Raw genomic sequence first — 12309 nt, 5'->3', positions numbered from 1 at the left:
AGTTAAAGAAAGAGGAACTTTAATTGTTAACTTTATCTTTGAACAAGATCTTAACGCAGTTATGAGGTTATTCTTTAAAAAGTCTGGATCACTTTTTTGTGGTCAACGTTTATGGTTATATCATGATGTAACTAGAATAACCCAGGAAAGAAGGAAAATGTTTTTGGGCATGAGAGAAGAGACAAGGAAGCTAGGTGCTACTTTTTTGCTAGCTTATCCATGCAAATGTATCATTAAGTTTAAGGGCCTGAAATATGTGTATTTTACACCAGATCATCTACGTTCCTTTTTAGATCTCAAAGGTTTATCTAGTGGAGGGAATGTAGCTTAAAGGAAATGCTGGGTTCTAGCGTTTAAGTCTTTACTTTTATTTCTTTGTTGTATCATTGTAATATTACTCCTATAATATCTTTGTTTTCTTTTCCTCCTTCTAATTGAGGTCTAAGGAAGAGTTAAGTTTCATACATATTTATTTTAAAGACTGCAATGTTAAATGATGTTTTTCTTTTGGAACATGATTCTGTATTTCTAAATCAAGTAGTTATACTTGTAAAGTATGTTAAATTCAATAAAAATAAAGTTTAAAAAAAAAAAAAATAAAATAAAATAAAATTAACAAAGCATCTTTAAGATGATCTAATACAGTATTTCTCAACCTGCAGTATGCATACGTGAGGGAGTACGTGGGCCGCCTGCTGAGGGTACGCGGGCCGCCTGCCACCCCTCCCCCAGCTGAAGCCATCGCAGATTCCTCTCTGCCTCATCCCCAAAGCCATTCCTGCCAACTGACATACACAGCCACTACAGCAACAATAGGGCCAGGCCAGGCCAGGTGTGTGCAGCAACTGCATGGGGCCAGCCCACAAGCTTTCAATTCTGATGTCGGAGAAGGTTCCGGGCCAGCCAACTGCTGCCTAGCTGGCCCGGAACCTTCTCTCCGACGACAGAATTGACCATCTGGAGGGGGAGGCTGATGGGCTGGCCGTGAGCAGTCGCAGCATACACCTGGCCCATCCCGTCCCTGTTGTTGCTTCTGCGACAGCTGCGGGGGGGGGGGGGGGAATGAAGTGTGTCAAGTGGCAGGGTTGGCGTGTCAGGTGGCAGGGAGAAAGGAAGAAAAAGTGTGTGGGGGGGAATGGTGTGTCGGGTGGGGAGAGGAGGCAGGGAGAAATCTGCGGCAGTGACTTCAATGGGGGGCAGGCAGGGAGAGACGAAGAAAAAGTAGGACTCATGGAGGGATAGAGATGTTGGTTGGGGAATTGAATGAGGGCTTGAGGAGAGGAAGCATGCAGGAGGCAGAAAGAAGGGAAGAAATATTGGATGCAGTGTCAGAAGGAAGTGCAACTAGAGACTCATGAAATCACCAGACAACAAAGGTAGGAAAAATGATTTTATTTTTAATTTAGTGATCAAAATGTGTCAGTTCTGAGAATTTATATGATGTCTATATTTTGCTCTATATTTGTCTATTTTTTCTATAGTTGTTAATGATTGCATATTTTAAAAGTCATCTGCCTTGACCTCTTTGAAAACCCCCCAAATATAAATGATTAACATTTTCTCTGCATAGTGTACTTTGTGGTTTTTAATTTTGTGGTTACCCCCAAAACCAGCGGGGGTTTCTTACTAAAGGAAGCGACGCCAACAGCACTCAGCCGTTCGGTGCGCCGGTGAAGGCGCACGAAGCGACGATCTGTTGAAGGACCAGCGGGCCTGATAAGTATAAACTTGTTATAACTGATATCACTGAACTGCAACCTGTTATAGCTGATACCATTGCATTGCACCATTGTATTGCACCATTTCCCCTGTCTACCACCCTGTTATAGCTGATATCATTGAACTGCAACCTGTTATAGCTGATACCATTGCATTGCACCATTGTATTGCACCATTTCCCCCTGTCTACCACCCGATATTCTACTCCTCTCCTCCCAAGCAGTCTAAACACTAGCCAAAATGGTGACCCTCAACAAATATCTACTGATACTGGAAATACTTTATTTAAAATGTTATAGAAGATGGTGGAATGATGAAAACAACCCCAAACCAATTCCCATTCATTTTTCCTGGCATAGACCAACTAAGACGAGCAAACCAACTGACCCACATCAATTTCTATATGAATGTTCAAAGCTAGGCCCATTACAAATACCCTTAGTAAATAGAGCTCGCAATTCATTCAAACCCCACAGAAACAAGACCAAGGAAAGAAAATTGAAAAAAATAGAATGCCTTAGAACACCCACCCCAACTAAATATGGTAACCTCATCCTCCTCGAGACCGACTCGAACCTCTCTAACCTTGCTGAGATCATATCCACATGTATAACGAACCTCCAATCCTGGGCCCAATCTGTACAAATGAAACTGAATGAGTCCAAAACAAAACTACTTTGGCTCGGCCTAATTTTAGATCACTTACCCACCTCCATCCCACTAGCTTCCGGCCCCACTCTTCAGCTTGAGTTTTCAAGCAAAGTCCTAGGCATCGTCATAGACTCCTCTCTCTCCTTCAATGATCACCTCAACTCCCTGGTAAAAAAATGCTTCTTTAGCCTTCATATGTTGAGGAAAGTGAGATCCTGCTTTCATCATTCTCATTTCGCCGTCCTCGTTCAATCCACCATCCTCTCTAGACTGGACTACTGCAACTCCATCTATATAATCGGAATCGCTATGGGTCAAATTACCGGGAAACAAGGGTGCAGGCATAAAACTGGGGCTGTACTATCGCCCACCTGGTACGCCGGAAGGAGTCGGACACGACTTGGAAGCTGAACTGAGACAGGAATGCAGGACTGGAAGTGTAACAGTGATGGGGGACTTCAACTACCCGGGGATAGACTGGAGTACGGGTTACTCCAACTGCACTAGGGAAACAGGATTTGTAGAAGCCGTGAGGGACTGCTTCATGGAGCAACTAGTCAGGGAACCGACGCGAGGGGGTGCTACTCTTGACCTCATCCTAAACGGATTAGGGGGGCCTGCAAGAGGGGTAGAAGTGGGAGGACCACTAGGCAACAGTGACCACAACGCGATCAGATTCAAATTAGAAAGGGGGACTCCCATAGTAAGGAGGACCGCAACAACTGCGCTCAACTTCAGGAAAGGAAACTATGTTGCTATGAGGGAAATGGTGGGGAGGAAGCTCAGAAACATCTTTAGGATGGAGACTGTAGGAAGCGCCTGGACCCTATTCAGGGACACCCTGCAGAAAGCACAAAGAATGTACGTCCCCAGTTTCAGGAAAGGCTACAAGAACAAGCGGTCAAAGGACCCGGCTTGGATGTCAACTGAAGTAAAGAGGGCAATAAATGACAAAAAAGTATCCTTCCAGAGATGGAAAAAGGACCCAACGGAAGAAAATCACCAGGCGCACAGGAAATGCCAAAAGGAATGCCACCGAGAGGTTAGAAAAGCAAAAGGGAAATACGAAGAGGGGCTGGCCAGGGAGGCGAAAAACTTCAAGGCATTCTTCAGTTACGTAAAGGGGAAGCGACCAGCGAGAGAGGAGGTGGGGCCGTTGGACGATGGGGATAGGAAGGGAGTGATTAAAGAGGATAAAGAGGTAGCTGAGAGGTTGAACACGCTCTTCTCGTCGGTTTTCACGAGAGAAGACACATCTAATATACCGGACTCAGAGGAGCTCATGAGTGGGGAACAGGCCGAAAAATTGGAGCACATAGAGGTAAGTAAGGAGGATGTCCTCAAACAGATAGACAGGTTAAAATGCGGCAAATCACCGGGCCCAGACGAGATCCACCCAAGGGTTCTAAAGGAACTAAGACAAGAAATAGCGGGCACAATCCAGCATGTTTGCAACCTATCCTTGAAAACTGGAGAGGTACCAGAGGACTGGAAATTGGCAAATGTCACACCTATCTTCAAGAAGGGATCGAGGGGTGACCCTGGGAACTACAGGCCGGTGAGCCTGACTTCAATTATAGGGAAGATGGTGGAAGCTATGATCAAAGACGGCATTTGCGAGCACATCGAGAGAAATGGCCTACTGAGAACAAGCCAGCACGGATTCTGTAAGGGAAGGTCATGCTTAACGAACCTTCTGTACTTCTTTGAGGGAATAAGCAGTCGGGTGGACAATGGGGAACCCATAGACATCATTTACCTCGATTTTCAAAAGGCTTTCGACAAGGTGCCACATGAAAGGCTGCTTAGGAAGCTGTGGAACCACGGGGTGGGAGGGGATGTGCACAGATGGATCAAGCACTGGTTGTCGGGTAGACTGCAGAGGGTCGGAGTGAAGGGCCAATATTCTGACTGGCGGGGAGTCACGAGCGGTGTGCCACAGGGATCGATGCTGGGGCCGTTACTCTTCAACATATTTATCAATGACCTGGAAAAGGAGGCAAAGTGCGAGGTTATAAAATTTGCAGACGATACCAAACTGTGCGGTAGAGTTAGGTCCAGGGAGGAGTGTGAGGACCTGCAAAGGGACCTGGACAAGCTGGAAGACTGGGCAAACAAATGGCAAATGCGCTTTAACGTGGAAAAATGCAAGGTCATGCATATAGGGAAAAAGAACCCGTTGTTCAACTACAAATTGGGGGGGGGGGGGCATTGTTGGGAGACAGCAGACTTGAGAGAGACTTGGGTGTGCTGGTGGATGCATCACTGAAGCCATCTGCACAGTGCGCAGCAGCCTCGAAAAAAGCCAACAGGATGCTGGGCATCATAAAGAGGGGCATAACAACCAGGACGCGGGAAGTCATCATGCCATTGTATCGAGCGATGGTGCGTCCACATCTGGAATACTGCGTTCAGTATTGGTCGCCACACCTCAAGAAGGACATGGCGGTACTTGAGAGAGTCCAAAGGAGAGCAACGAAACTGGTAAAAGGGCTGGAACACTGCCCATACGCCGAGAGGTTGGATAGGCTGGGGCTCTTCTCTCTGGAAAAGAGGAGGCTCAGGGGAGATATGATAGAGACCTTCAAGATCATGAGGGGCATAGAGAGGGTGGATAGGGACAGATTCTTCAGACTGAAGGGGACAACAGGTACGAGGGGGCATTCGGAGAAACTGAAGGGAGATAGGTTCAAAACAAATGCAAGGAAGTTTTTTTTCACCCAAAGGGTTGTGGACACTTGGAATGCACTACCGGAGGAAGTGATCAGGCAGAGTACAGTACAGGGATTCAAACAGGGATTGGACGGATTCCTGAGGGATAAAGGGATCGTGGGATACTGAGAGAGGTGCTGGGATGTAATACAAGTATAGAAAACTAACCAGGTAATAAGTATGGAAACCCAACCAAGTCGTGAATGTGCAAGACCGAAGGATTAGGACTTCGATGGGAAGATAGGACTTCAATGGGAAACCAAGGTGGCAAGGGGGCCCCTTCTGGTTATTCAGACAGGTCGTGAACTGTTTGGGCCGCCGCGAGAGCGGACTGCTGGGCAGGATGGACCTATGGTCTGACCCGGCGGAGGCACTGCTTATGTTCTTATAAGCCTAACTAAGAAAAACCTCCATAGACTTCAGCTAATTCAGAACGCCGCAGCCAAGCTTATTTTCGCAAAAGGCAAGTTCGATCACGTCTCCCCACTCCTCTCCAAGCTTCACTGGCTCCCAGTATACTCCAGAGTCCTCTAAAAATGTGCCTGCTTAGCCTTCAAGATCCTACATGGCGTCCTTCCTCCCGTTATCCCACTCTTTTGGAATTCCTCAAACCCACACTCCACTAGACCCTCCCAAAAACTGAAACTATCTTTCCCCTCTATAAAAGGTATATCCCGCGCAGGAAAACTTGGAACATCCCTCCCCTTTAGAACCACAGAACTCTGGAACAACCTCTCACCCCCGCTCAGAAATTCAAGCGCCTTCCAATCCTTCCGCAAACAATTGAAAACTTGGCTCTTTTCAAAAATCTAATCACCTCCCGTTCTCTAGTACCCTGTCCCTCTCTATCTTCTCGGTCCCTCTCCTATATCCCTTCATTGTAGTTCCTTTCCTCCTAACTTCTGTAAACCGTGCCGAGCTCTGCGCCTGCGGAGATGGCTCGGTATACAAACCTAAGGTTTAGTTTAGTTAGTTTAGTTTAGTTTGGATACTACCTCAACACCCATTCAGTAAGAAACAAAGCTCAAAAACTACATGATTGGCTGATGCAAATGAACCCTGACTTCCTATTTCTGACTGAAACATGGATGGTTTCAGACACCGATACAATTATGAAAGAAATGCTTCCCAGTGTTCTCCCTAGGGCCTTTTAGTAGGGCGCTCCGCCCAGCTAATTTAGATGACCGCCCGGCTATAATCTCGATCGCAATCCTGCTGCTGCTGCCTCCGCTGCTCAACATTAAAAAAAACCCAAAAAGCCTTCTCACCGGCTTGGAGATTTACCAGGCTGACTCGGCACAGCCTGAATCGCAGGAGCCTGACTTTTTTTTAGATTTTAACGCCAGCAAGTGACTTGAACCCATGCTCTGGGGTTCTTACATGTGCGTGCTGGCTTCCCTTCTCTTCCCTCCTAAACCGGAAGTCACGTCCCGTGGGGGGGAGAGAGAAGAGAAGGGAAGTCGGCACGCATACATTAGAGCCCCGGAGCATGGGTTCGCTACAGGAGACAGGTCAGCTTACAACTTGCTCTTGCTTGTTTCGGGCTTTCCTCGCTGCCGGGTCCTGCCTACTTTCTGGTTTCCGTGAAGGCAGGACCCGGCAATGAGGAAGGCCTGAAGCAAGCAAGAGCAGCAAGTTGTAAGCTTCCCTCCGTCGCTGATCTATGGAAGATAGGTCAGCGATGGAAGGAAGCTTACAACTTGCCTTAGTCCAGCCCTGCACAACATGCGGCCCAAAACGGAACTCACTGTGGCCCACGCCCGATATGGCTCTCACTCCGCTCTCCTGCTCGGGGTTCAGACCGTGCCAGCTTCACCCACTAACAGGAACCACCAGCTGGAAGCGTAACTCTCGCGCGTGCTTCTCAAGATTAGACCTTGACGCGAGAAGGGGAAAGGGGTGTTGAGGGAAGTCCAGCTGTGAAAATACACGTTTCCTTTTTCTCTTCACTGAGGCAGAAAGGCCCAGGAGCAGAAGCGTCCCAGTTTGCCTAGAAACTGCTCGAGGCAAAGCTGTTCTGTTGCGTGTGGGATCCTGTGCCTCGCAGCAGGCTCTTGACAAGAATGGGAAAATCCAGAAGACAATACTTCCAAGGATAGAAGGATTGGGAAGATGATGTGAATACGAAAACACAGCACAAGAAATAGAGACTTGTGGCATTCTGTGTGGAAAGCTGATGCATAATGAATTTACTATTACCCATGTAATAGTGCCAAAGCAGTCTGCTGGACTAGACTACAGTACAGTGATATGGCAAATGTGGAAGAATTATTCAGTGTTCAAGATCAACATGATCTCCTCACAGAAGAAAGACGGAGAGAAAGAGAGAGGCCTGGACCAAAGGGGAAAGACAGGAGGCAGATACTGGAGAGGGGGGAGAGAAGGGAAGGAGATAGAGATGTCAGATCATGGGGTGGAGTGGGAAGGAAGGAAGGAAGGAAAGGAGAAGAGAGAGATGCCAGAACATAGGGGAGGGGTGGAGCTGAAACAAATCATGTACAAAGGAGAGAAAGGGCACAGGATATACATTTTATTGAAGGGACATAGAAAGAGGGAAGATACCATATGGAACAGAGAAAGGGCGGACAATGGATGAAAAAGGCAGAAAGGGTGGACAGTGGATGCAAGGGGCAGAGAGAGGGTGGACAGTAGATGGAAGGGGTAGAGAGAGGGCAGGGGCTGGGTGGAAGGGGCAAAGAGACAGGACAGATGTTGCATGGAAGGGAGTGAGGACAAATGCTGAATAGAAAGAAGAGAAGATGAAACGACAAAAGGTGGAAAAAAAATATTTTTGTTGCTTTACGTAGAATCAAGTAGTATTGTAAATGTATTGATTAAAATTTATCAATAGGAATTGGAAATAAGGCAATTTGGGGGGGGACTAAACCCCTTTCCTCATGTCAGGACAGGATACCATAAAAGCTGTATACTGTCTTGAAGAAAGATTTGGCCTTTGAAAGCTAATTGAAAAATGGATTAGTCCAATAAAATGGTATTTTCATATTTCTCATTATTTGTTTTATTTCTATTTGTTAATTTGTAAAATGGTGACTGTTATGTAGAAGGTTTTTTTCAAATTTACATCTACTGTCTTTATATTTTGTACAGTATTAGGGGACATGTGTCACTGTTTCTGTGGTGTTGCATTGTATGAAGAGTCTGGTTTCTACATATTTCTATTTTTAGTTTGTGATTATTCCATATTGGGCGAGGGTGTATCTGTGTTCTGTGTGTATGAAAAGGACACGGCTTTCTGTTAGCATCGACTACAGGATCAATTGACTGTGTAGGATATGGTTTGTTTAGTTTTCCAATGCGTGTGTTGGTGTTCTAGTGCTCACTACAGTGTTTAAGATGCTGCCTTTTCCTAGATGCACCCTTATTGTGTGACTCATGGATTATTACTAAAAATATATTTTTTTATATAGAGGAGGGGGTTGTTAAAAAAATGATTAGCACTGGCTGTCATATATACTAGGTACACCACTGGATTTAATGACCCTATTCTAACTTTACTGTTGGCGTAGGTGTTGTCCCCCCCCCCCCAACACACAGACACACACATTATAAAGAATTAAATTAAAGTTGTATTATCATCAAGCAGCTTTCAAATGACATTATAAGCACATAAAAATAAAATATTTTAATACATTGCTAATTATTATCTGTATCTTTACCTATACTGTTTTGCCCTAGCTCTTACTTTGCACTATAGCAAAATAAAAAAGAAGCAGATAAAGATCAATCACACAGGTGTCCTTCAAGGCTCAATAACACCTCTCCATAAATTATGTGGAAGAGGTTTGGAAGTGGGGATAACATCAGGGACGCGGCACAGGAAATTAGGCCAGTAGAAGACCCGAAGCAGCGTGTTTACTGTGCCTGGGACACTGCTGGAGCTGCGAGGTTTGTCGGCCGTGTAGCTGTGGGAGGATCAGCTGGGAGGACCTCCCTGCATAGCATATTCGTGTGCTAAAAATATTGCAGATTATGTGGTTCATTCTAGATATATAGCTGAACGCAACCACAGCATGCAGGAGGGACAGCACTCAAGATGTAGTGACACCTGTGATCTGTGTAAGGTCACCATTGAGGGTAGACAAAGGAACATGAGGTTCTGCATATTTCACCAGTGATTTCTATAAAGATGATTAGCCCTTCCTCATTGAGTAACCTTGCTGGGGTCCACAGTACCTGATAAGCACATTTCCTGTGAAGTTTCTTCTGGTCCTTGTACCACTGCATTAAATTCTTCATAAACTTTATCGTCACACTCCCGTTTTCCAGTTTGGGACCGTTGTACTCATCTTCTATTGCTGCTCATCAGGACGCATGGGGTAGACAACAAACAAGAGGAAGGCACAGGTGCACTTATCAGTTCTACTGGGAAACAGGCACAAAGGAGATGGAACTGCTACTAAATGCATCATTCACCCACCCCCAACACACAAATATAAGCAGTTATCTAGGTGTCAACATAACTCCCGTTCCTTACTCTCCAGGAACACACATACATGGTGCCCTGTCTTTCATGGATGGGCAAGCACAGAGCCTTATCCCTTTAAACTTTGTGAAACCCTTGCACATATGCACTCCCCAACCCCAAGACTGTCATGCCTTCTACAGATTCTTCAGTGATTAAACGACTCTCCCTTTCACACCACTCATCCAAAACACTCCCCTCCCCCCTCAAAGGTCCTTGAAATACAAATACAGTATCCCTGCAATCTGCAGACACACATCTAACCACTGCCTGGATGCTCATGGGACATACAAGGATGCTGGAAACTCACTCATGTTTTCTATATCCAGAGAATCTACTACAGAGCGCTTATGCTCGTCGCTGGCAATGGCACGCTCAAATGCTTTCTGTTTCACTATCTTGTTGCATTCCTGGAACTTCATCTTTGCATCTTTATCATTTGGCTTCACTTTCACCACCTGTAGAGGGATAGAGAACAGTGAAGGAGAAGACAAAAAGAGGAGAACAGACGGGCACGGAAAAGAAAAACACATTGAAAAAAGCAGAGATTGTCACTTAAAAGGCCATGCTCACAAAAAAATAAATAAATAAATAAATGCTTTCTAATTTAAATACCGTTGATCACTTTTTTTGGCCTGGCAGTTTTCTCCTGCTCTTCTGTACTTTCAGCTAAGTTAGAATTGGGACTGCAATCTGATATCTATGCCATTATTCATAGACAAAATAATTTTTCCCTTGTTTAATATCCCCAATCAACTTGCTTAGCCAGGTCTCTACAGTGACAATCCTCAGCTGAAGGCCATGCATCAGGACTCCTTTCAGAACCCCAAACTCATGGGCCAATGTAGTATCATTAGGTATCGCTGTTGTGAAATGATAGGATCCCTTCTCTCAGTGGCTGTGAATATTGGCACTGCAACCTCCTCAAGCCAGACAGAACTGGAAAAGAGAGTGCTGATCCAGAAATCAAACTGAACCACTAATTTTAACCTAGCATTTTAGAACAGTGGTTCCCAACCCTGTCCTGTAGGACCACCAGCCAATCAGGTTTTTGGGATAACCCTAATGAATATGCATGAGAGAGATTTGCATATAATGGAGATGACAGTGTGGTATGCAGGGTATGCCTGTTATGAGTATCCCTAAGGTAGCAGAGCCAGTTGAGGCTGTTGGAGACATTCCAGCTTTGAGAAAAACAGAAAATCCTGAAACTGGTGTTTTCTCCAGAAGCACCAGAGGGAGCAAGAGAGCATATGGGTCTGAAGTGCAATAAACATTGAACTGAAAGTAAATACAATGGTACCTCGGTTTACGAATGCACTGGTTTGCGAGTGTTTTGCAAGACGAGCAAAACATTTGCAAAATTGGTGCCTCGGAAACCGAGCATGGCTCGATTTACGAGCACACACACCCCCCCGCCACGATCCGACCCCCCCGACACGATTGGGCCCCCCCCCCTCCGCTTCTTACCCTCATCTGGGCTCTTGAAGATCGGCCTACTCGTCTGCTGGGCCTTGAGCATCTGAGCATGCGAGTTCACGTTCTGAACGTGAACTCGCAGGCCTTGAGCATGCTCAGATGCTCAAGGCCCAGCAGACGAGTAGGCCGAACTTCAAGAGCCCAGATGAGGGTAAGAAGCGGCGGGGGGTGCCCAATTGTGTCGGGGGGGATGTCGGATCGTGGCGGGGGTGCCCAATCGTGTCAGGGGGGGGGAACGCATCAAAGCGAGTTTCCATTATTTCCTATGGGGAAACTCGCTTTGATAAACGAGCATTTTGGATTACGAGCATGCTCCTGGAACGGATTATGCTCGTAATCCAAGGTACCACTGTAGTTTTAATCAAGAAGCAAAAAGCTGCAGAGTGCCCTAAAACTCCTTCTTCACCTGGTGGTTGGGGGTGGGGCACTTGCCTATTAAATGCTAGCTGCACTGCTAAGAGGGGAGGAGGTGTCCTAGGACAGGAAAAGAGCAGTCCAGACTAGTGCTGCCCGATTCAGGAAAAAAAATTTTGATTCGATTCAGCCTACTGAATTGATTTTTCAATTCGATTCAATTTTCCTACCTAATTGGGTGTTTTTTTCAAACATCCTGGTGGGTTTATTTTATAGCCTCTTCACCCCCTTTGCCTTCTCCTAACTACACTGGCGCTGTGGTGTAAACAAAATAAACAAACAAAAAAGACTTTTCCTCTCTCTGTTAAATCCTAGCTCACGTTTGTGGTCTAACAAAAACTCTGGCGGGATACACGTTTCAAATCTGATATATTGTAATCACAAAACAGAAAATAAAATTATTTTTTCTACCTTTTGTTGTCTGGTCATTGTTCAGATCTTGTTGGTCCCAGGCTCTGGTTGTCTTCTGATAGCTTGCTTGCCAGGGTCTCCTTTCTCCATCCTAACCATCCATCTGCCATCTCTGCCCTCCCCTTCCGTTTCCCTTCTCTCCCCTGGAGGTCTGGCATCTTTCCTTTTTTTCATCTCCATCTACAGATCCACCTTTTCTCAACTACCCTTTCATCCAGCATCTCTCCCTTTCTGTAACTTTCATCCCTAAATCCCATTGTCCACCATCTCTCTCCCTCTCCTGTTTTTGGACCCCTTATTTCTTCCCCTCAAAGTCCAGCATATGCAGGTCTCTTTGAACACCCCCCTTCCCTCCCTCCCTCCCTCCATGTACTTCTACACCAGGGCCCCCTCCTCTGAACATCTGCGTATTCAATTTACCTAATTTCAGCAGCCTGCCC

General features: G+C 45.9%; 1 protein-coding gene across 1 annotated transcript in view; it reads right to left on the bottom strand.

The window, feature by feature from the left end:
* Positions 1 to 12309, bottom strand: part of LOC117365186 (serine/threonine-protein phosphatase 5) — a 177650-nt gene that overhangs the window by 102451 nt on the left and 62890 nt on the right. Inside the window, exons 3-4 of the mRNA XM_033955262.1 lie at positions 9876 to 10023; positions 9277 to 9398 (exon numbers count right to left, since the gene is read on the bottom strand). Of these exons, the coding sequence (XP_033811153.1) occupies positions 9277 to 9398; positions 9876 to 10023 (270 nt within the window). The remainder of the gene's footprint in view (positions 1 to 9276; positions 9399 to 9875; positions 10024 to 12309) is intronic.

The sequence above is a fragment of the Geotrypetes seraphini genome, chromosome 8 (genome assembly GCF_902459505.1).
Source record: "Geotrypetes seraphini chromosome 8, aGeoSer1.1, whole genome shotgun sequence".
NCBI classification, from domain to species: Eukaryota; Metazoa; Chordata; class Amphibia; order Gymnophiona; family Dermophiidae; genus Geotrypetes; species Geotrypetes seraphini.
The sequence above is the reverse complement of the archived record's forward strand: the minus strand, read 5'-3'. Positions and strand labels throughout refer to the sequence as shown.